Source organism: Anabas testudineus, chromosome 2 (assembly GCF_900324465.2).
Source record: "Anabas testudineus chromosome 2, fAnaTes1.2, whole genome shotgun sequence".
NCBI lineage: Eukaryota > Metazoa > Chordata > Actinopteri > Anabantiformes > Anabantidae > Anabas > Anabas testudineus.
This window is the reverse complement of record NC_046611.1, coordinates 6,878,774-6,904,847: the sequence shown is the minus strand read 5'-3', so window position 1 is coordinate 6,904,847 and position 26,074 is coordinate 6,878,774. Positions and strand designations below refer to the sequence as shown.

Here is a 26,074-nt window from a genome sequence, read left to right as displayed (position 1 = left end):
TTTCGGGTTAGTGTTTAATGATCCTAATACTGATAATAACCCAGACATGTAGTCAACCTGCTGTAGATGTTTATGTTGTCAAGAGGATTATTTTATGACCTATTACTCTCACTTTTAAATCTTTGAAAAAATTTAGGAGCTAATAAGACGATGAGGTTCTAAAGTTTTCTGTTCTGCTGTGGCGTCTTGACTTCTAGTGTCATACTAGAGATAACACAAATCTTTAACGGCCATTCTCAGTAAAAAGAGCAATCACGCTTCCTCAAAGTTGAAGTTAGTTTCTCTCATGTTTTCCTCATATCAAGCTTTAGATTTTTCTCCCCCCAATGACCCCCAGAACACCCCACCTGGAAGCGACCTCAAACAAAACTAATTTAATATTACTTTCTCTCAAAGACACAACAAAATTTTAAATAAACTGTGACTCCATCATTTCCAGTTAGTAGAACACTGGACACGCTAAACATCAGGATGTAATTCTGTAATCAACACCACTCATTCTCAAATGGTGGAGAAGAGTTGGTTTCTCAGGTGAAGGCAGTAAGTAATTTTAATAACATTAGCCAAAAATCAATAGTGAGTCTTAAGGGCAGTAATAATATGTTTAGTGCATAATCTGGGAGACTACCAGCAAAGTGTAGTGGAAATTATCCATTTATTATCAGTAATAAAAGTGTTTAAAGTGTTTTTTTTAGCACTGTGGACAATTCGATTTCGTTGTTTTACATAAAATAACTAGGAAAATAAATACAGTGGTAAGAAAAGGTATGTAAACCATTTGGAATTTCATGGTTTTCTGCATTAATTTCAGATCACATTTTATGATAAATTAATGCAGAAAACCATGAAATTCCAAACGGTTCACATACTTTTTCTTGCCACTGTATGCCAGGAGCACACAAGTAATAGAGCCTTAAAATACTCAGCAGCTCATCTAAACTAGAAATAATACCAAACTTCCCTTCACATTCTTAGATCTGACTAAGCTGATTGTGACGATGATGATGTGGTGATGAAGATGGATTAAGACAGCGCAGAGAGGGGAAACTATTTTCTGTGCAGAAAGATGAGTAGCCGAGCGCTCCATCCAACCAAAGGGGATGAAACACGAGGTGACACGAAGGGAGGAGGTGAATGGGTCGACTGACCACACACACACACACACACTGCTCCAGACTCGCGGACCAGAATAAACTGATGAGCAAAGTTCTGACAATGAGAGAAGGCTCATTTGTCCATTAGCAAATTATTTAATTTTAGTGATATTTCATATATATATATATGATGTATATAATATTTCTAGCTAATCAGATGTGGGAAGTAGCTGCATGTCCTTTTCTTACACTCCAGTAAACTTCTGGACAATTGGTTGGACAAAAAAACGATGATGATACTGTATAAGAGAACTGGTAGGACTGCTAATGCTAATACTGTGCCGTTTAAAGATGCCACTGTCTTGTTCACAGGCTTCCCTCAAACTAAGTCTATGCTCCACTGACACCATCTGAGGCACGTGCATGATGAAATACAGAATACTGTGAGCCAGGGCTCCCATCAGTGCATGGTTTAATAAAAGAAAATGGATTCAAGTGTAAGATGAAGGATGGTTATGATATGATTATGATGGTCTGGGGTGGACCTGATGCAAGACTCACGTCCTGAACTCACACCTGATCCAGCTGATGGGACAGATGGATTCTGTCAGCAGAGAGAATTAGAAGACGTATTGTGATCATAACTCTGAGGAAGCGGACGGAAATCTGATCCTTTCTTTACTGTTCTCCAGTGTAAATTAGTCTGAGTGAAGGTAAATAATAACTGGGGAACATCGGTGAGCGACTGAGTTCAGACACTGAGGACGAAGCCAACGTCCTCAGTGTCTGAACTCAGAGTTCAGTGTGTTGAGTGTTTGAGTGAAGATGCTGTCATGTCAGTTTGAGATGTTGCATTCTCCCACTTAGTCTTTCATTAATATCATATCAATAATTTAAGCTTATAATGTTAATGTTTTTGTAGCAGGATCTCCGGTATTTGAACAAAGCAGCTCTTACTTCAGTGAGCCATATATATATATTTAATGAGAATACAGTTCATTTAGTGAAGGTAAATATTGGTTCATGCTCAATATTAAAAGACTTGGATCCCCAGTCTTTGATTGCAAATAAGTAAAAGTAAGTTACATTTTGTAATAAGAGAACACATGAATCTACAGGAGATGTTGTGTGGTGACGTCACGTACAGCATGAAAACTATTTTAATCCCTTATATAATCATTATGACTACATTATATAATTACATCATTTAAAAACTGACAGTCAGAACACACACCGACGTTCTGATAACACCAGGTTAGTGTGCAACATTGCCTTTAATGATCAAAAACACATTTTGCATAATTCCACAGGACTGACGCATGAACTCCGGTTGCTTTTAACAGTAACGACACCAATACTCAAGAACTGAGCTAAAATTAGAAAGCCGCTGCTTTCTCACAGTTAGCCTCCTTCCTTTACTTTCTTTGTTCTTGACGGCAGAGCGGACAGAGAAGGAGGAGAGAGGAGGAGGGAGGGAAGGGGATTTGAGATACTTAGTGACTGAAGAGATTATTTTGTTTATCACACAGCCATAAATCAACAGCGAGAGGCACTCTGCAATGTGAACACATCTCAAGCTGTGTCTCTGGAGAGCACGCAGAATCACCAGAGACACCCCCACCCCCTCCTCACTGGGAGGTGCTATAGGAGTATCTGATCCCCCATCAGTAGGGCTGACGCACAGCTTCTAACCCACAGCTGTTCCTCTGATGTATACAGACTCTTGCTGTACCCCCATAAAGCCCCTTTTACCCACCCTGTATAAACCCATGAACTCACAGACTCCCACCCCAACAGCCACTTGATAACCACATGATCTGTTTACGCTGCCCTGCTGCACAGTTAACCTGCAAATGCTGAGTAGCAGCAATGAAGCGAGGACAAAAGTTTGTTGCAGGTTGTTCACATTGAAAACAGAAAAAGAAAAGATCCTGGGTGTGTTGGATTGTTTTAATAAACACTACATGATCCTAATGCTTGCTGTAGATAACTTGGCCATAACAAGTGATCACTAGTGCGCAATATGACTCCCAACATAAGGCCTCAGTAGGTTTAAAAAAAGCAACGCTTGTTGGATCTTCAAACAGCATTTGAACCTCCCCCACAGGTACTTTTTTTCATTCCTCACACTACTTCTGTCACTTTTCATGTGATCAACCGAGCGCAACGCACAAAAAAAAACTTTAAGAAGAGTGAAAATGCTATTTGTACAACTCACTGCACTATGACTCCAACACACAGAAAAGACAGTGAGTTCTTGGAGAGACACTGTCGGACACAGACTGTGACGTCAGGCTTTTCACCCTGAATGTCGTCTTTCAGAACAGCTTTAAACGTCTTTTTTGGTGGTTGGACAACATGCTGTACGACTTCCCTCTTTTCAAACACAATGAACTCTAAACCCCAAACACACAATTTTGTTGCAGCCTGTACAGACGGCAGCGAAGCTCTCTTGTCCCTTGTAATCTTATGTATATTTGTGGAGGGTTCAGAAACATCAACACAAACTGGCAATTACTTAAAAACAGCATGGTCGCCCGGTATGATGATTTCTGTTTCCAAATGTGCCAAAGAGGTGGAAGAATGAAAATTCATGATGCCAGATCCTCAACATGAAAGCAGACGTAATCTCTAGCTACGTAATCTCAACAACAAAAGTTGACCCAGGATTACTCTGAGCAACATTTAACCACTTCATTCAACCACTATGACACAAGTTGAACAATTTTAGCTTAAAGGAACAGGAAAAAATATTTTTTTTGTAGAGTAAAAGTAAAATGAAAATATTGTACAGTGAAATGCAACACGTCATAACTGATCTCTGGAATGTATACTGCCGCAAGTATATGGTCCTTTATACTGTAGCTTCCAGCTTTCAACAATATACTCTTTGTCACTGCTCAAAGCCTGTAAAAAACAAAACTAAATCATTTTCTAAAACGTTGGACAATAAACATACAACGATCAGCCAAACAACAGTATCAGTGCACTTGTTGGAACTTTTTTGCAGCAGCAGATTAAATTAATTTGGTGTTCTATTGAGCATTTTCTGCAAGGGAAAGAAGTGAACTACATGGCTCAGTCATACACAGACTTTTTAGATGAGTCATTGTTGGTTTTTCTACATTATATTTAAGACCATTTGTTCGAACAGCACAGTAATGGTGAGGTGGCCATGTTTCAGCAGGTGTTAACGAGTTGAGCATCCAGGTGACACCCTAACGGACCATGGTCGCTTCATTATTTATAACACTGCTCTAGGTGCTGCAGGAGCTTAAATATTATTGTAGTTTTCTGGTGATGGGATGGCAGCGGAGGAACTACAGAGCATTTCTAATAGAATATCTGGCTCCTGTCTGAGTTAATAAAACTAAAATGGCTGTCTGTGGAAATGAAGACAGTCTGATTGGATTTCTCTGGATTAATCCCTTGAGGAGAGTCCAAGGCGTAAAACTGCCTCTAACACACATACACAGACACAAAAGACTGACAATTACCACCAGTACTTCTAACGAAGCTGTGTGTGTGTGTTCTCTGCTCCATAAAGCAGAACAGCAATGTTAAAAGTGGAATACTAAACACTATAAAAACACTATTTAGCCTAACAGTAACAAAGCCACTGGGAGGCAAAGTTTCCCTCGTTACTCGCTGCATGTTTAATAAGACCTCCGGTAAATGAAGGCAAATTTTATTTATTATTATTTGGCATGTTTTACTTGCAGATGTCCTCTGACTACTACAAGCTGGATGAGCTACACCGAAGCTGATTTCATTAGGCCAACGTCGTGTTTTTTTAGATATTAGTGGATATGAACAGATGTTTAAAATGTGAGATATTAGATATCAAATTATCTAAGAAAGTTCTAAGTAGGGGTTTGACAGGAAGTACTATTTTTTTGCTGGTGTTAAATTGCTTCAAATGTTTTCTTCTTCTATTCGGACTATGTCAGACTCCAGAAGATAACTGCATACTCTAACTGCATCAGAGGAAGCTAACAAAGAGTAACTGGTCATATTGGTAATCAGCGGAACACCTGTTGCTTTGGTTTTTGAATCTGGTTTTGTTTAATTTTGCATGTGACAACAAATATAATGGGACACCGAGCCTTTAAAACTCTAAACTTTCCACACATCCCACTTGGTTTTACTGGAACACCTGATTTATTTACATCTCGATGTCATGTTCCCGGTTTTCACATCCGCCTGGTTGCTTTTAACAAAGTGCAGCGTCATCTGACTCTGCTCTGTGTTGGCCAGTAAAATAAGTTCAGGACCAGACAGGCGGATTACGTTTAGGGAATATGAACAGGGTTAATTACCTGAACCTTCAAACTTGAGGATCTTTTACTAAAACAAACTTTTAACTGTCATTTAACGAGTTGGCCCTCTTGTTTTTTTTAACACTGTGCTTCTTTAACACTCAATCCGTACTCTGGTATTCTTATCCCACAGTTTTGTCTCATCTATGGTGTGAAATATTATCACTGAATATAATTTGCATGAAGGGCTGCCCCTGGAAACAGGTTTTTCCACCTTTAATATATTGATTAAATCATGGGTTAAGAGTGATGCTGCAACTTTCAGAGATAAGAAATGTGGAATTTGGCTCTTTGGTTTCTCTTCTTCCATTTCCCTGTTGACTTTTACTGTAAACCTCAACAGAAGACTCAGTGTGTGGTTGTGTTTCATTTTTGCACAATGAAAACGGCTCCCTTTCCACTTTAATCGCACTAAAACCTAAATTTCTGAGGACTCCTTTAAAGCTGCATCTCTTCTCCCATTCCACTTAAACTGGAGGACCTAATGGAGTGAAAATGATGGCGCTGCTCTGCTGTTTAGGACTATCTGCTCAACATTTTCAATTTGGGTTTTACCGTCACCGTGTCCCTTTCCTCTCCTCTTGCACTCGGTTTTCTCTACCATGTCTCTCTTTATGTTTGTTTGGCAACCATTTGCTCCAGTTTTTACTATAGTATAAATATCCAGCATGAGCTAGCGTTTGATGTTTTCACTGAAGTCTCTTCTTTTGCTTCTGCTGAACACCTGAAAAGAAGAGGTAGTTTTGATTTTTTGCAGTCATCTGGAGGAAACTGAATATTACAAATGATTTTTTGACATCGAATGAATAATTCACTACTGAATAACTTCCAGTGAAACTTTTATCTGAATGTTTTCTCATGTCTCCAAGTACCTTTGGAACTCGGATGAACCAATGACAGGAAGAGCTGTGGCTGTTTTAACAGTTTACCTCACAATAACACAACTATGGGATTATATTTTGTCCTTTCTTCACTCCAGTTTAATTTGGAAACCCAATAAGAGGCATCAAGGCGTCACTGTTGATCAGTTTCATGGGGATCTTGTTGGTAAGTTTTGTTGAAAGTATAAATTTTGGCCTAATAACCATCTTAGCACCAACACCATTAAACCCACATACTTCAAAACAAATTGATTTGCCAGTTTTTGACTAAAGTCACATTAACATTTTTGTTCATCTTTAGTTCACAGGAAGCAGTTCATCGAGTGAGAGTCATTTATTCTTTCAGTCATCCGCTCTCATCACCTCACCACTTCATAGCCTCTCTTCATCCCTCTCTCTTTCTCTCTATTCAACAACCATTCCCAGTCTTCCTCTTGGCACTTTGTTAGAATCCACTTTTCTTCTTCTCTCCTCCACTTCTCCCTCTTTAGGAAACTTTGCATGCTGTTCTCGAGCCACTCTTCCTCCATTTACTGCCTCCTCTATTCACTCTCTTCCACTCTTGCTCACTTTAACAATCTGTTTAGCTCCCTGCACTTCTCCCCATTCACTCCCACCTTCTATCCCTCTCTCTCTCACCATCTCGCCGACTATTCTCTCTCTACCTCGTTCTGTCTCCCTGGCCGACTAACGGAGCGTGAGATTGGCTAATTAACGGCTGCCTGTCGGCCCTGCAAAGACAGCTGGGTAATTTGGTGAGAGTGGAGAGGAGGGAGAGAGGAGTAGACGAGGAAAATGAGGAGTACAGGAGCCAAAAGAGGAGAGAAGGATGTATCGTTATATTTAAACTGAGTTATTTTAAAATACGATTTACGTTATCAGGTGTTATTCACCTGTTCCTATGTTCATTATGTTCAACACTCATATTAATTAAAGTCCTCCGTTATTGAAAGGCCTACAAAACAGATCTGGAAATACAATGATGCCAGTTTTATGAAAACACCAGCTGACAGTATTTAAAGTTGGTCTACTTTGGATATTCAGTATAGACTACCCCAGTTTTCTTACTCAATAAAATAAATAAATAAATAATAATAATAATAAAATAATTGTCCATAGAGGCAGTTATTGTGGTATTTCTGTTGAGCACCACACACCTGTGACCACATCTCCTCTGTCTCAACATACAGATTTGCCCTTTTCAACATCACTAAGATCGGACCCTACCTGGTCTGATCCAGGCTCTGATCATATCTCTTGACTTGACTTGACTACTCCACTGTCTTACTGACGGGGTTACCAGCATGCACCATCAAAATCTATATACCCATTCAAACTGAAACAGCTTTTTCTAGAGAACTTTACTTTCATCTCCTTGGCTTGGATATTTGCTTGCTTTGATCTCACTTGTAAGTCGCTTCGGATAAAAGCATCTAAATATAATGTAAATGCACACTGCTTTGTCTACAAGTCACACTTAGACTTGCAAGTCTTAAGTCGATTTTGACTTGAGTAAAAGTCACCTTCATGTATAATGTATCATGAGGCAGAGTACATGAGGAAAACTTGTAATATGCAGTTTTGTATTTTAACAGTTGGCAGTTCAAATGTTTAGTCTTGCAAACAGATAAATTTATTTATTTAATAATCAATAAAGAGTACCTATAGTTTACTGAATTGTCTCAACGTGTCTTCTCCCACTGTAAAAACATTGTTTTTCCTTTAGAAAAAGACTCAGTGAGAAGTTGAATGTATCAGTTGCCAAACAGAATAATACCATTTCCCTTACTTTTGGTTTTCAGCTATAACTATCTGAAACGTGTAGGTGTCCGTGCTCGATTAAATTGTTGATTACTGAGAATTCGTTGCCACAATTGATTCCAATAATCTGAGGAAAATACTTGCAGGTGTTTAGCATGTGGATACTTGTTTGGACTGCAGTACACCTCTCCACCCTTTACTCTGAGATTCTGTCAAGTATACTACATATGAAACAAATCCTTTCATGGCAACAGCAATAACACATACAGACATATATACAGATTCAAAACCATTTGAAATCATGGCGATTCTTTTTTTAAAAACTACTAAATCTTCTTGACTGACACTTGACAACAGAGCGGTTCATTACTGAATCTTATTCTTCTCTTCTCCATCTTCTTAGGAGGCTAAAAGGAGCTAGCATGAGTGTGTAAGTGTGAACCAGTGAGGAACAAAGCTTTATTTTATCCCAGGGGGAACGTGGTGGTATGTTGTTATTCAAAAAAAGATTTAGAGCAAAAAAAAAATAAAAAATACCAGTGTGTTGAAAAGACCCAAACTGTCACAGTCCCAGTGGCAGCGCGTTGAAACACAGAGAAAAATATCTCTAATAGTGATGTCATCTCAATAACACAGATTTCAAGTGTGCAGCATCTCACAAACACACACGTCCATGACTGCAACAACATGCCAGTCATTCCGGTGGTAATGAATGCTGTGTGTCCACACGCAGCAGCACGTTGAAATGGTGCATCAAAGCAAAACACAACACAGAACCAGACCCACTAGCTGCTCTGTTAATCGTTAGAGACAGCATCAGCTATTTTTTAAAACTTCTCCTCCTATAAAAACTGATTAATTTTATCTATAATTGCTGATACAGTTGCTGTACACCACAGAGGATGGTTCTTAGCCCTAACTATAACGCTCACGACTATATGAACAAAAAAAAAAACAAAAAAAAAAACAACCAACAAACAAAAAGCCAGTGATCACAAACTGGGGGAGAATAAAACAGCCAATCCTCATTAACTGAGATGCTGTAGATTTGACGTACTCTGGTGTCAATATTGCATCGTGGGGGGAAATCTTCAACTAAAAGTGTTGAAAAAAGTGACTATGATTGAGACCTGAAAATGAACTAATGATGTCTGATCCTCCTGTCAGGCACAAACACCACACGGAGTTTCTGGGAAACAATTACCCACCAGCTGCTGCCTGGGGGTGTCTGTGTGAAACCACTTTTTTAGCAGTAAACATAAACAAGATTAAAAGTTAAAGCACAGAGAGAACTCTCTAAAAGTTGCAATAGGAGACGTTGGGTAGAATAAACTATGTATTAATGATCTATCTGAGGCTTAATTAGAGTTTTTAAACTGTGTTAGTCGCTCTGTGAAGATGTTTTTAGGCACAGTGGTAAAATCCTCATAATTCAATGTTTGTTTGTTAACAACATATAATATTCATTATGCTATTTTATCTTTTTTAAATGCTAACATTTGTTAATTAGCACCAAACACAAGGTGCTATGTGCATCACATGTCATGACAGCCTATCAGTTCTATCATTCTGACAAAAATAGAGTTTCAGCAGTCATCCTACAGGGACTGTGAATATCTAGACCACTTCTTTTAGCTTTATACACTCTGTGTTGACGTAACTTGTTGTAGACCAAACGGTTGGACAGACGGATTAACACAATTAGTACCTAACAACCAACTACTCTATCCCTAGGCCTAGCTGCTGGTGGGGCAAATCCTGGCAGCATGAGAAACCTGGTGCGGCTCTGAAAGCGATAAGGCTGAGAAAATTCCAGCCACTATTGTCGACTCCAACACTGCAGTATTGTCCAGGTTCAGTGCAGCCTCTAATCTGTTATCTCTGGAAAGGCGTCTTTGTGGCTCAAAAATCTAACACACATACACACACACTGACCTGTGGGCAGACAATAGCTTAACTAATAACAGGCTAAATCAGTGGAAATGAACACTTAGTGAGTCAGGAGTGAGAAATAATGTGAGATACTGCATGTGTGAGTGTGTTTCACCATCATAAAAACAAGCTCTAACAGGAGAGCAGTTTTCCTCCATCTCACAGGAATGTGTTACACACACACACACACACACACACTCACACAGTGTTGCTCAACCTTCTCAGTTCCCTTCTTGTGTTATTGTGTGAGCACCATCAGCTACAAAGGTGGCAGAAACTAACCCACCAATCATTTGTATGGAATTCATCACACATGCACATATACTCAATACAGGAACGGCTGTATTGATCCATGATGTGGACCCCAGCACCTGCAGTGACAAACCCTTATTGTGTAATATGCCGTCACACCCAACACAAGCTAAAAAGATGCTTTATGTTTGAGCGCACGTTTGTGCACGTGGGTAAGAGCACCTGACGAAGCAAACGTTTGGCTGCTGTCCAAACAGAGTAAACATAAGCACCACACCTTTGTTGATATGTGTCACTGGATCCCTGTTTGCTAACTGGGCAATTACCTAACGTTCAACTCATTTGTCATCCACACTTTTCACACCATCAGCTGTTATCTCTGCCTCAAGTTACACAGGTTATCTGAGAAGTGACATCATAATGCTCTTCTCTTAGTTAATAAAATGTTTGTTCATTACAGGAAATGTGGTTAGGGTAATTTTTTTTTCGAGTCAAAACCCATCATAAAGACTCAAAAGTACAAATCGCTGCAGACCAAAGTCGTGCTCAAACTAAAATCGACTTACAGTAGCATGAAAAGTGGAAACATATGTTCTGCTGGGAGCACGCTACCTCACAGCACTGGCTCAAGGCGATCAGAGCCGACAGAAGTGCTGCATGTTTTCTCCACAGCCTCACAACAAAGTGTTGGTATATAATTACCTTTTACAGTCCGTCAACACGTGTTCCTACTGTGTTAGTTTGTCATCAGTGTGTAACCCACTTTCCCAACACACATGCTACTGGATCACCGTTAGTTACAGTTTACACTGAAACCCAACCACAGCTCTCACGCGTCACACAAACAATGAAACAACATGACAGGAAACAGCTTAATCATCAGACTACAATAATGAAAGCACGCCCTGTTTTTAAAGGGTTAGGTCACCAAGCAGGTATCACTGTCACGTATGACAGTGATAACTGTAGGGTAGTTGAGAAGTGTCAAATTTTAAGGTTTTTAGGTGTCTGTAACTCAGTTGGAGCTGTTGCGTTTTAATAATTCAACAGGAACATATTTCTGGTCTCTGGTTAACCGCAGACCTCACTAGAAAAACTTTACAGAGACTTTCTTCAGAGAAAAGTAGCCAAAGTGAAACTGTCCAGGGTTTTGGGGAGCATACATTCGCTTCCACTTATCTCTACTGTAATGTGGTTTCGGTCATGGATGGATTAAGAGATACTGGGCTGTGGTTATACAGTATATTCATGCATACAACAACATTTCTCTCCTTTCTTTCTACGTCTCATATTAAACACATCCATGTGTAACTTCACTGTCAGCTGTGATGCTGAGGGGGGAATTGCTTCACATGGAGCAGCCGTCTGTGAGTGCACGCTCCACAGCCACCATCGCACAGATCCCTGCAGCATTTCACTGCTGCAAGTGAACAGTTATGTTTATGTATGGCATACATGCATACATATATACATGTCTTGAAAGGCACTAGTGTGAAGAAATATGTTCAGATATGTCCAAATAGAACATACTGCAAAAAAACAAAAACAACAAAAAAAACAAAACAAAACAGTTCAACATCTTATAGTGCCGATACACTCACACAGTGAATGAGTGGTTCTATATTGGTTCTTATCTACTCACTGTGAGGATATAAACAGAAACATGTTGGATGTTTCAGAAAGATGCAGACAGAGGAAAAGACTGAAAGAAATGGTGACAGATGGACAGAGGGAGGTGTTGAGCAATGCACGACATCACATGATGTGTTTAAGCTAAGAATCATAGAGTGGTGAGGAAGAGCGAGGACAGATGATGGATGGACGTTTAGAGTGAAGAAGGAAGGAAAAAAGGATGGATGAAAAAGGAGGAACGGAGATGAATAGAGTGAAGAAGAAGAAGAACTGGAGGAGGAGTAGGTGTCACTGCAGACACTCCCATCGACGGAGGGGGTGATGGAGGATACACTCTGAATACTGATAAAATGAAAACAGCTTCAGGCAATTCACAAATATATGACTCACATGTAACTAAGTACATTTAGTATAATTTTGAAGCGTTTTACTACTTCTACCTTACTAGACACTTTGCAAATTAAATAAAAGAAACTACTGAATATTTATTCATTTTGCTTCTTAAATACATTCATCAATGGTTATGGTGTAAGTTATGGTGACTGTCAATTGAATAATCATTTCATTTCATTTTCATTTAAAGGTTGCAAAATTCATCATTTAGTCGAATGGTGGTGAAGAAAGGTCATAGATATTAATATTAAGTTATTAAGAACTATCTTGCAATGGCTAGACCATAATATTCACAGCACATGTAGTGGTAATCTGCACCTCTGAATCACACCATTAGACAAACTCAACAAACTGCAGCATTGAATGCAACCTAAAATAGTTTTCTGATATAATGATGTAATGTTTTTTTCTGATTTACCTGTTGTTTCATATCTCTGTGTTAATATGATAAAAGAAACCATGATCTGATAATAATAAGGTTATGTCAGATGTAAAAGCCAACGGTTAAGATAGAGCACAATAAGTAATCAGTATTTCAAGATGGAGACATACAACCACAAAAGGAAGTGCAAGAATTTCCAGCACTGCATGTGTGTGTGTGTGCCACACAAGCACGAGTGAGTGAGAATCTATTTCTATTTATCTGTGTAATCATTTGAAATGCAAAAGTCACATCATTCCTATTATCAGTGCTGCTGACAAGTTGGCAGGTGAAGAACACAACAGTGTGAGTACAAAGTCTGTGAAAGACAGTGTGTGAATGCATGTGTGTTAAAAAATGCCAAAACTCGGCTCACAATAACTGAAGCTGTAGCTGTAACTCACCACGATTTATGTGTGTACCTGTGAAAACATCTACATATATGTGTAGTACGTGTGTGCTGTACCAGTCGTTGGTGAGGATCCAGAGACGCTGAGCGAACACTTCATCTTGGCGGTTTTTGACGGATAAACACTGGTGTCGTCTGATTGGATGGCGATGGAAAAGGATGGGCCTGCAACACCAACACACATCAGCTCGGATGAGCTTTATTCAAAAAGCATTTGACACAGAAAACATCAGAGAAACTCAACTGAGATCAAAAGGATTCATTTAAACACAGGCCGTTTTTAAACCTACACATCCCATAATTCATACCCCAGGGGAACGACAGGAGATGTGAGCTTCTCCAGAGTAAAAAAATTGTTCAGCGCAGCTTTCAGATGGTTAATACTGCTTTTAAGTCTGAATCTGATATTTTTCTGATAGCATAAACTCAACAACCAGGAAACAGCTGTAACATTGGTAAAGAGGCTGACAGAAATAGATTAATAACAATATATTTTCCAGGTTTGATGGTTAATTATATTAATTATATGTATAAGATTCTACTAATGAGTAAAATCTCAGCAGTGCAGATGTAAACTCCAATGCCATCTTTATGTGTTTAATTTTAATAATTAATATTTAAATGTAGTGACTGTGTTTGGTTCTGGCCATTTACTTTCCCTTTGTGTATCAAGTGTCGCAAAAACTATGGCAACTTGTAATTGATGAATCTGGAAGTTTAGTCACTTTAACTGGTCCATTTGACGTGACTCAACTTACAGATAACCCCATCAAAATGAATTTCACCCACAGTAATGGATGGACTGGACAGGGTCTTTTTTTTGCATGTGCAGAACTCTCTTTACTCTCCATCTAACTCCCTCCTTCCTGTTAGCAAGCCAACTTGGGATGCTACTAAGCCGGCACCCCGTCCCCAAGGCCATGAGCTGTGTCACCAAAATCCTTAGGAATCATCCCCATCCCACCAAATGTGACATGAGACTCAAGCGTTGCAGACAGATGGATCAGCGGACAGACAGATGGGCAAACAAACCAATTGCTATACATGGACCACCATAAAAGTGGGGTCCAAGGCAAATATTTGTGTTTGAAAGTGCAATGTTGAGCAGTGTGTGAAGAATAATGTCTAACATACAAATTAATGAGCTCAATTTGACCGAAGGTGACCTAGATCAAGGTCAAAAAGTTCCCTACGAGCAGCTACAGTCGCCGTAGTTTACAGTCTGCAGATACTTTCTGATGCATTTAATATGGTTTCTCAGAGAATGCTGCACTACAAACAAAGCACTGGGTAACACATGCACTGAAGTTGCATAAACAGCCTGTTGTTGTGGCTCTGGTGAGTTGTAAGTGAGCCAATCGGCCCTTTCTGAAATCTAACAGGAGCATTCAGGAAATGGTTTAAAAGGCCCAGTCCCTAAATGTCCTACATAACAGAAGCTTGGCTACAAAATACTATAAATATTCATTGTTCCTTTTTTTGGGAGACCATTTATTTACTTTGAGGGACTTTTTAATTATCAGCAGCATGTTCTGCATAGTTATATTTTCTTCTCATTTTCTATTACCAGATCTCTAGTTTTAGAAATCCTTGCATGTCTGTGTTTATTGTAAATTGCTGCAAGCATGTCATCAGACAGTCCTCAAATAACAACTTTATAAAACAATGTCTTTAATCTCGCTGTTACAAGGTGGAAAATCCCTTGAAACGGGAATTACTAGTGCAAAAAATAACCATCCTGTATCATATCTCAACATTTCAGAGCCTTTTCCACTCTGAAGATAAATTAAGACATCGACAGTTGCGTCTTGGGTTTAATTATTTTTTGCAACATTTAACATTTTCATGCAGGTCTGAAAAAGACAAATGGTTTTAAACAAGACTTCAGTTAAACAGGAACAGTGGGTAAATCTAACAACTATTTGTATAAAACCGCACAGTTTAGCTTCCAAAATGATGGGTGAGTATATGACTGAACTGAGATCTTTCTCATTTACATGCACTCATGTAGCCAGGTTACTCAGAGAAAACGGGTTTCTCAGGATTTCTGGCGAGTGTCAGAAGCCGTCGTCCTGCACATGTGCTTATAAAAAGCTGATTAGAAACCTGGTTACGCGTTTATACAGCAAAGTAGTCAGAGTTCTCTGGGAGAAATCAGGATTGGCTAATCCCCTAACCCGATTATGGTTAACAGGTTTCCTTCCTTTCTTCCTTTAGATGACAGTTAAGAAATCAGCTCAGTTGAGAAAGTCGACTGTAACCTGGTTACTTGAGTGCATGTAAACATACAGACTGTGTCTCAGGTCTCAGCAGTAAAGTTGCAGAAACTGAATAAAGATACGAGACTATGAAAATCAAAATTCTAAAAAAGTATTTTTTTTACTTATATGACATGATTGGATGAAATGTAAAATCTATCTATCATACTGTTCTGACTCTATAGAAACCTTTAGATTTTTCACCTGTGCTCACTAAGGATTTATGTTGACATCCCACTACGACAATCACTTAAACAATTTTTATTTAGTCGACCTGCCGGCCAGACTCACGGAAGATCCCTGTACAGGCAGAAACACCACAACAACATTCAAGATACAGCTGGATCCTTGGGAGACTTGCCAGCTGGTGGATCAGCTTGTAACAGGCACTCACACTTACACACTTCCGTCCCCCAAGGCAAATATAAGGGGTTACTGAATACTGCTCAGCTTGAAGCTTGAATGCTGTGTGTGTTGTGTTGCTCTGTGTGGGGTCAACTCAAGATGTTCGACTTGGATACACACACTTGAAAAGTTGAAGGTTTACACACAGACGAGCCGGCAGAGAAAGAAAAAGGAAAGCAGCGGTGCAGCTCTATGCAGCTGGCTGATTGGCCAAAGGGCTTCACTTTGAAGATGTCCCATGGAGAGAGGGAGGGGCGTGAGAGATGGGAGGAGGGGGAGGTGAGAGACTGAAATGATGGTGGATAGAACAGGGGAGGACAAAAATGGCAAGTGGTAGACCTACAAAGAGGAAGCTATGCTCAAGGGCTCCTGTTCTCCTGTGAGGAAGATGAAAGTTGGTCTTCAAGAGCTCAACATAAACTGAACTTATGAGGCAAATGTCAACCTATATATTTGAGATTTTTTAATACTATAATAAATTTCCAATCATTAAGAAGTATAAAAAGATATGAAGTAGAAAGCTGTACAAGAATTAGACGTTTGGCTAAATGTATAGAACCTGAACTCCACATTATTTGTAGTAAAATGGTCTGGCCTACTAAAGCCAGGCTAACTCTCTCTCACTGTTCTGCACGTGCTCCTGCAGCTGTGTGTCGTTTTACCCACTGGTCACATACCTTTCTTACTGATCCACACACTAACATTTGATGAATCTGTAAACTGCAATCGAAGCCTTCACAACATGTGACTGCATCATAAAGTACATGAGAGTCTGTTACTGAAGCTTCTGATCTATACAAACGCTGAATCCACTCTTCCTAGTTCCTCTTTCCAGTGTTTGTTCTTATTATCCTCCTTCTCTTCTAGAAGTCAATTATTCCTTCCCTTTCCTCCGTCCTCTTTAATCCTCCCTCTTCTCCCCTTCCTGTCCTCTCATTTGTCTCTGTTACCACAGTATCCTCTCTGTGTCACCTTTTGTCCTTCCCTGTCCACTTCTTCCTCCCCCTCAGTCCACTTCACCACCTCCCTCTCTCTCTCTCTTTCGTTTCCACCTTGTCGTCTCCCTCATCCTCTTCCTCTCCTGTCTGACGCTCCTGTTCCTCCTCCTATCTCCCACTTCCCAGTCAGATCAAAGAAAGTTAAGTAGGCCAGTGGCTGTGGTGGGCGTCAAAGGGCTTAGGGTGTGTGTGTTTGCATCTATCTCTTTGCACATTATGAAGGAATATATGTTGGTTATCATTAACACTCTGTGGGTGGAGGATGTGTGTGTCTAAGAAATATACAGAACAAAACTGCTAACACACTAAACCCAGGACTTCCAAGATAACTGAACTTAGCATCAATTTATTCACTATTGTTCAGACTGTCATGAAGATTCAATAACTAAAATGCTTTTAAATGAATGATGAATCTTCCTACATTGTCCTATTGTGCGCTTTGTCAATCTATTAACAATCTATTAAAAATAAAATACCAGGCTACAAACAGCGTGTGAAGGATTAAGTAGAGGCACAGTGACGCAGAACAGTGGGAACATTTACTGTAACTTTAACTCAGAGGAGAGAACAGGGCAGCAGCTGGTTCTTCAAGTGGGTTTTCCACTCTAAATTCAGATGTGAACGTTTAGTTTCACAGATAAACAACAAGAGGAGAGGGCCTTTTTTGGCAAGTAAATATCTGACAAAGTAAAGTACTTCATCACTTTGACGCAAAACTACATCAAATCCAATAATACACTACTTACATGACAAATGTAATGTCATGGTAAAACATTTATTTTTATAGTAAAACTATTTGAGACAAAATCTTTGAAATGTTGCAAAATGTGAGTGGAACTAAAAAGTTAAAGATACATGGTGACCGGATATAACTCCATACACCTGGTGACTCCGTGCCCAGCTCCCTACTGTGGTTGATGGTTTAAACTACTGAAGAAAATGATGTGATAAACACAAAACACACGTGACCCACCATTTTCTTGAAAGTCGATTCTGACTTTGTTCGACTCGGCACTTGTGGCTTTGGTCCACGCTTGGCCTGGCTGCTGTTTTGTCCATGCAGTGATGTCGCACCAGTAGAAACCTCTGTCGGTCAACTGGACGCCTGCCAGGCGAAACCGAAACTCTGCTGGACCGGACTTTGTTAGAACCAGACTGTCCCTGAGTGGACAGATAGACAGAGATTATTATATTTTAAAATAAAATGCAGGTTCCAGTGCAGTGTTAAGTGTGTTAACGTAATGTTTCCAGGTCTGTACCTCCTGTTGGGGTCTGTGGCTCCTCCGTGCTGCACGACGTTGTCAGGGCTTAGAGTCATGATGGTTCTCACAGTGCTCCCCAGGCTCTCCTGTGACTGGATGAGCACCGAGTAGCCCGCCTCCCCAAGGTTCTGAGTGGACACGGTGCAGCTCATCTCAAAGGTAGACCCGCCTGCCGAGGCTTCGCGGATACGTTTGGCCACAACGTTTAGAGATGGATCTGAAAACACCACCAGGCCATTGATTAATTGATGAAAGGACATGATTCAGACAACCAGGCCATCTGGGGAGGGAAACCCCTGACAGGAAGTGATAAACTATTACACTATGAACTTGTTCTGATGCAAAAAGCCTCACACACACAGAATCAGACACACAAAGAGCAGTGGAGTTACATCATGGCTCAATTAGCTAAATTGAGGGCACCAAGTTCAGCATGTGGGACTGAAATAGAGGGAGAGTGTGTGTGTGTAGTAAAGAAGAGAGTCTGAGACAACAAGAAGTCTGTTGTTATAGCAAGGATTTTTTCTATGAAGTCTGGAAACGATATCCAGTCGTTAGAGTTGAATCATAAAACTCAACAGCAGGGTATCAGTAACTATCACAGAACAGGGTTTTCTTAATCATGAATGTGATTTAATGGCTTTGTTTTTCCAGGTACCTCATTAAATCACAGAATACGACCAGGATTTTTACAACCGTTACCTGCAGAGACTGTAGGCGTAAAGGTGCCACAAGCAAACAATGATTTATCCGCAGCACAAAACGAACACACACACTCTTTGGCCCATGCTATGTGTAACTGTGTTCAGCACTGTAATCTACATGAAATACAGATATGTGATAATATAGGATTAAAAGCAACCTGCCTTTGTTATTTAGCGTAGTGTTTTACACAAAACTTTATTCTTTAGGAGAGTTTAAATAGTTGAATATTACTCTAAACTCAGTTCTGACATATACTACCCATAAAAATCTGAACACAGGCTCAACTCTTCAGGTTAAAACTCAATCAACAAGTTCCCATTTGCTATTCCAAAATTAGGACTAGTTTATTTTGTGTATAAACTGCAGATAATAAATACAATAAATAAATAAATAATAAATAAATAAATAAATGATCCTTACGTTTGGCATCCCATCTCACAGTCACCGGTGAGCTTTTGTACTCAACAGTCTTCACCATGTCTCCCTGGCTGCTGAGAGTCCATGCAGACACAGTACAAACATACTGACCCATGTCGATCTCCTACAAAGGAAAAGTGAAAATGAATTAACATCAGGAAGTTTCTATACTGTATAGAGATATAGATCAAACTGTGTTGACTAAGTACCCTACAAAAAAACATTAAAATAACTTACTCCAAGAAAAAGAAGAAAAGGAACGTAATTTAAACAGTATTGAATCTGACGGTGGGTGACAAATGCTAGTCCAGATCTTTTGGACAAATTTTCACATGTGAAATTTACTGCTTTACTGCTGACATTTTTTTGTAATGAATCTGTTGGCTAGCAACTTGGTGGTAAATGTGCAGCTGATTTTAACAAGATTCTGGTGATGATACATTAGGTGATTATATTTTATTTGGAATCCACATCTGCAAAAAATAACTCAAGCTGTAAAACAACCGTAGTTGAATAAAAGAAACCGTAACATTAAATGTAAAAGCAGGCAATTTTCCATCAGGTATGATGTTTACAGCTTTCTGTTTTGCTACCTGTGTGCGAAGTATCTGCAGTTTGAATGTGTTGGGCTGGACTCTGCTCAGAGATATCACACCACTCTTCAGCCGGTCAGAATACGTCGGTCCTGGCAACAGGTTGCCATTGCCGTCCAGGGAACCAACGGGTTGTGAAGCCTGAGGATCATCCCCTAAACAAGTGCAGGTGATTGGACAGATTAAAAGCGAGTAGTCTGTAGCACTGAGTCATCCTTTTACCTAATTTTAACAGAATAGCTTAGAGTACCAGGAAGTGGGGTGTGCTCCCAGGCGACACCCAGTCGGCCTCCCACAGGTAAATGAACGATGTTGGTCACATTGCACGCCAGCTCTGTGGGTTCAGCTGTCATCTGCGGATTCTGGACAGGTGCAAGTGTCAGGGTGAAGTTTGGTTCTGTGGAGACAGAGTGAAGGAGAGTAAAGTTACACTCTACTACTTTTGATAAAGCAGAGCAGATATTTAGATGTTTTCATTGACTGGTATAAGTATTTAGCAACTGGTGGGCTGTCTATAAAGCAGTGTTTGCGGTGTTTCAGCTCACTTTGTGCAACTTCCTGTTCCCCTACAATTAGTGTTTATCCGGGCAAGTGGAGACTTTTTCAGGGTTGTTCTTGAGAAAGCTGTTGCTAATACAACTGGTATGAACCAGCACACAGCTGGCTATGCCGAGAGGCACAGTCCCATGTAAGGGAATGAGATCCCACAAGTGACTACAAATACCGGTACAGAGCAGTTTGGTTTAGAACACCTGCTCCTGGGATTGACAGATCCTGAATCCTAACTTGGTTTAAAGGAGTGGAGCTGCACTGACCACGGGTGAATGTGACACCCTGAGTCACCTGTCAGTACCAGTAAAAACGTGCCAAACCATAAAAGGCCTAAACAAAGGAATAAATACCAACCCACAACCATTGCCTGTTGAAAGACATGATATTGTTCTGTACTCAAAAGCACAACAGAGGCTTTGATTAAAATGGAATCGTGACTGCAAGCCAGGTTTTATTCGGCGCTTCTGCCATTATAATGATGATGTAAATAGCTTTCACACCAACTTCGAGTTGTGATTTTTACTGGGGAACTCATTTTATTCTGAAACCTCCAATATATCCAACATGGATCTTAGCAATATGAAAGCCAAACTAATACAGAGGCCGTTATATTTAATCATCTGTATGATCTGCATCATTGAGGCTGAAATTTACACTTGTTCCAAAGGGGGGAGAATCTGTACTCTGATGATATAACAACTAAAACCAACGATCCATAAATCGAGTGCTGCTTCCAGAGAACAGGGTGTTGTCAGTCAATGCCAGGATTTGTCACTTTTACTACAGTCCAGAATCACCTGACAAAAGCACAGTCATTTGTGTTTCTTTTTTTTGGTCCTTAAATAGAGCTCGGTGCTCAAGCCAGACCACAGAAATAGACCTGAAATAAAAACTTGACTGTGCGAGATGAGGTGTGTATCAGTGTTAATAGTGTGCAAGTGTGTGTGAACTGTAGGTGGTGAGGCAGGTCTTCTCAGTCAGACATCCAGATTGCACCTCAACGCGTCAATGAACAGGAAACACTCACACACACACACACACACGCACACACACACACACATACACACACAAACACACAATCACACAGTATATGTATGTAGAAATCACTGACACAAACCTGAGGATGTAGACACGCCAATACATGCCACTGACCAACACACACAGCACAACACTATAGCTACAAGGAACTCTGTGTGTGTGTGTGTGTGTGTGTGTGTGTGTGTGTGTGTGTTTGGCAACGGAGGGCGTTTGCGTGATGTCAGTTGGACGTCATACACACACACTGACTCATGCACTGTCACCATCTGCTGTGAAACACACACACACACACACACACACACGCACTTTGATGGATGAAATGTGTGAAGCTTCCCTGTGAATTAGCCACGCGCCTTTCTCTCTCTCTCTCTCTCTCTCTCACTGAAATGTTCCCTTATTTAGTCGAGCATAACAACCAAAATTCAGGAGCTCTGTTACTGTACGTAGTCAAACAGTACGAGGGGAAACTGAAACGACCTAAAGCTGATAACTGAGTTAATGATTCGTCAGTGAATTCTGGCTAATCTCAAGTCCAAACACCAAACACTTACTAAATATATACATTTCATGATTCAGTAAATTCTTTGACAGAATCAGTCAGTGGAAAACCTACGTTGATAAACTGGCTCTGGTGCAACTTTATAGATTTGGATTAATAGATGAAAGAATTGGTACATTTATAAATAGTAATGTTGCAGCAAGGGCGGTATACAATGTTTTACTAAAATTATAATGATTTGTAAGGTAAAATTAAATGGTTAGATTTCTAAAGTATAGTATAGTATACCAACTACTTTATTTTTGAATGTATGACACATTATGGCTTTATTATTTACCTGAAGGTCTAAAAAACACTAAGTTGAGTAAATTCAACATAGTCTCTAATAAAGACCTGTGTGCTCCATACGTTATCTTCTGCACTCTGTTGAGCTTAGCAGAGCAGAAATTGTGTAAAGACATGTTTTAAAATGAAGAAAAGGCTCTATTAGCGTGGGGCTCGGGGAGACAGAGTGAAAAATAGGTCAATGTCAATAACACAACAAACTGCTTTCATCTGCATCACTCTGCATGTGTTCATTTTAAGCAGCCACTCTTAGTTAGAGACTCTTAGTTTGCTGGGAACATAATGGTGACATTCATTTGCCACCAACTGCTGCTGTTTCAAATGTTATGATGTCTCATTTATTATTTTTCTGCTACTCACAGACGATATCATTAGTCAACATACTGAATGTTTAAAACAGTATGAAAGCACTATCCAAACATCTTGCCTTTTCAATTATCTTAGTTCAGACACTCCAAAACCCAAAGATTTTCAGCTTCTATATAGAAAAGTATAAAAAAAAAAGGAAATATTCATTTTCCTGTAAAAAATACTTGAAAAATCAAATTTTAAATTTGCTGTGTTTTTTTAATGATTGCCAAATTACAACATGACTATAAAGGATTATGGTCACAGATTCAGTTTCCTGCAGCAACATGTGGTTGATGAAAAGCTGGGGGGGAATGAAGATACCGTTTTAATCTGCGGTTCCAGAGAAGTAAGGCGTTAACGGATAGTTGGAGTTGGAGTGAGACTACAAGAATACATGGAGCACCTTCATCTGCTGCTTTCCAACCATTTGCACATCACAATGCTCCTTATGTCGGACCACTTAATCATGTTACATGTGACAGTAATAATTATCATACTGCACACAGTGTGTGACCACTCTACTGTACTGGAGGTAAAACACCAGTAGCTGGTTTCACAGTCACATGTCATCAAGATTTCACACCCCTTCCCTTAGCACCCCATGTCGCCTTGGGTCTTCCTACAAACATGCTGGAGTGAAACTAGCTCTTGAGGTCGTTTAAATGAGGGTCGGCACAGACCCATTCATGCCTGTGTGGTGGTGTATTGGTGTGGTAAACCCAGCTTGAATTGGCAGTGTAAAATGACTATGCTAAAAAGAAACCATGACCTTCAGCAGCTGTTTTTCAATGGGAGCTCAAAAGGCGTGATGCCAGGCTACAACGTGTTTGGTCAGTCTGTTTTCTGACTCGGCTCATTTACAGGTGGGCTCAGTGCCATGATAAAATGTTTCTAACAAGCAGAAGAGGGCGAGTGAATCTCTAAACTTGGCAGTGCCAGTGCCACTGGGTTGAACTCCCAACCATGGCAGAGTCAGTGGTTTCCAGGAGCAGAAGAATGTTGCATTCTGCCAAAACAACTCGAGGCATTTGAGACGCTCTGGTTTCATCGGAGTGTGCAGGCGTTTGTGTGTGTGTGTGTTATAGGAAAACCTGCCGTGAACAAGCCACTCGAGCCGTTCCTCCTTTCTATCAGCACTCTCGGGGTCTCCGAGGATGAAGGGGAAGTACGGGCTGACACACACTGAACAGATGTACTTTTGACATCATAGACGGCAACTCAAACAACATGTAATCAGATTACTGTGTGCATAGGCAGATTACAGTAATCTGATATTACCCATGTCAGGCTTTCCTGTCACTTTATTATAAAGATAATTGTAAATAAAAAATACTGCAGGTGTCTTGAAAATCATAGAGACTGCACTCTGTAAGTGATAATGAGAAGAGCTCCAACAACAACATAGGACACTGAACAGTGGAGATACTAAAAACCACAGACTGGAGCTTCATACACCCTGTGGCTATGAACAACCTCCTTAATTTAGCTGCTTTAAATTTCACTGAAGCATAGATTTTCTCCAAATTTAGGAAATGGCTGGAAAGCTGCAGGAAGCAACTTTAACTGTTTCCTCAGGCAGGAAACTAAGTGGTACAGTTAATCCAGTATGAAATAAAGTAAAATCTTTTATTCGAGTTGCCTTCACACAAACAGAATAAAAGACTATTGACTGACAATTTGACAGAAGTTTTGTTGAAAGTGAGAAACTGGGGATTCATGTCAGACATCTGACCCAGTGTTAATAAAAAACTAGTGATTAGAGCAGCATCACTATGAAGTAATGGTTCTACAGTATGAGGACTGAGATACATTCCCTCACTGGCTCCATTAATTCCCCTCTTACTCCACCTGGGCCTCACAGGTCAGCAGGGACACAGTCCCTCCAGGGTGTCTGCACAGAGGTCTCGGGGTCTCCTTTCAGTCATGCTGGCACAATTCCAGAGGACTGGGGCTACGACCTCCACAGACTCCTCTCAGCATGCAGAAGCAGCTGAACGGCACAGAGATTCACTCATAATCACTGAATTCCTCATTGTGTGAGACGTGAGGCCAGTCGGTCGGAGTGCAGAGGAACTCAAATCAATTGTTCATTTTCTGTTCTGCTCGGTAATAAAGAGCTTTAAGTGGCTCAGCTCTTCATTTTCCACCACCATGATCACAGAGATGTTGTTCATCGTGTGGATAATTTCCAATATTTATCAGAGATGACATGCAATCAGTTTCTGATGTTGCAAGAGCTGCAGACTTTTTTTTGTGACACTTTGTAATTGGGAATTTCCACCGTGACAACAATAAAAATTGGAAAAGCTGTAAATGATAGTGGTGCATTTTCTGATGGAGCCCAGCAACAGTGATGGTCACACATGGAAGAAGAAGAAGTCTCACGTTAAATTCCAGCTCGGGGGAGCATGAGACACACTGAGCCGCTCCTGGACTTTGGACTATATCAATATACATGAAATAGACAGCCACCTGTCTCACGGTCTCTCTATATGGTTTCATATCAAAACAGACACGACAAAAACATTTGTTTTCCATCGTCCAGTATTTGTTTTCAAGCAGGAACAGTGTGGCCCACATTCGCTGCTGTAAACATCCAACAAAGTTTACAGATCGACTTCCTGGTTGAACTCTGACCGTTCTGGTTCTTACTGTAACGGTATGTACAGAGATATGTTGGGGAACGTGGGGAAGATCACTTTCAGTTCTGCCTCATATGAAGCTGTTAGATGATGTGATTAGACTGTCAGTGGTTTACAGGTGTCAAGTGTCTGTTGTCAGGCTTTATAATGATGGTGCCATATTTGTAAATTCTGCCGTTCTTATTAACTCATTATAGGTGTCATTAATCTGCATTACACAATGTTTTAAAGGACAGTGTGAACATATCTCTTCTAATCAGGAAATACATAGAATCTAATTAGGTCTGTGGTACAGCTGCAGGGCTGGGTCTCACAGTCTTACAGGATAAATAACATGAGATTATTTCACATGTTGAAAGTTGAGTTTCTTTGTGAAAGTGACACTGGTCTCGTTTAGACATAAACATAAGATACTACTGACAGAAAACAGACACATTTTTGTCAGCATATTATTATTGAAATGTTAAAAAACAGGAGTTTGCATAAGATACAAGCGTTTTTTTTTTTGTGGCTTCACTGACAACAATCCCATCTGACATAACAACATGTACACAGGCAAAGTGTAGCTAAGGGTGAGGCAAATCACACCCTCTTTAACTCTGTCTGTGTGTGTGTGTGTGTGTGTGTGTGTGCACTGCTTGTGGGGAGCTAATAAACTAGTTCTCCAACTCTTTTTGTGCGTCCTGATAGGCTGCGCTTTTAGCAAAGCATTGTGGGAAGAGGGGGCAATCCTCAAGGCTGCACATCAGTGGAATAGGAACTGACGTTGACAGCGCACACACACACACACACGCACACACACACACAACATGCATTCAAAGCTTAAGCTATTACTGTTGGGGAGCGAGAATGAAATATATACTGTAACTATAGTCAATTAGACATGTTGTCATGGTAGGTGTGTGTCTGCAAGTG

General features: G+C 40.1%; 1 protein-coding gene across 1 annotated transcript in view; it reads right to left on the bottom strand.

The window, feature by feature from the left end:
- The window catches only part of si:ch211-132g1.7 (prostaglandin F2 receptor negative regulator), a 51,220-nt gene that overhangs the window by 7,550 nt on the left and 17,596 nt on the right, over nt 1–26,074 (bottom strand). Inside the window, exons 6-11 of the mRNA XM_026362373.1 lie at nt 19,983–20,129; nt 19,733–19,887; nt 19,143–19,263; nt 18,015–18,234; nt 17,729–17,916; nt 13,152–13,259 (exon numbers count right to left, since the gene is read on the bottom strand). Coding sequence (XP_026218158.1) covers nt 13,152–13,259; nt 17,729–17,916; nt 18,015–18,234; nt 19,143–19,263; nt 19,733–19,887; nt 19,983–20,129 — 939 coding nt within the window. The remainder of the gene's footprint in view (nt 1–13,151; nt 13,260–17,728; nt 17,917–18,014; nt 18,235–19,142; nt 19,264–19,732; nt 19,888–19,982; nt 20,130–26,074) is intronic.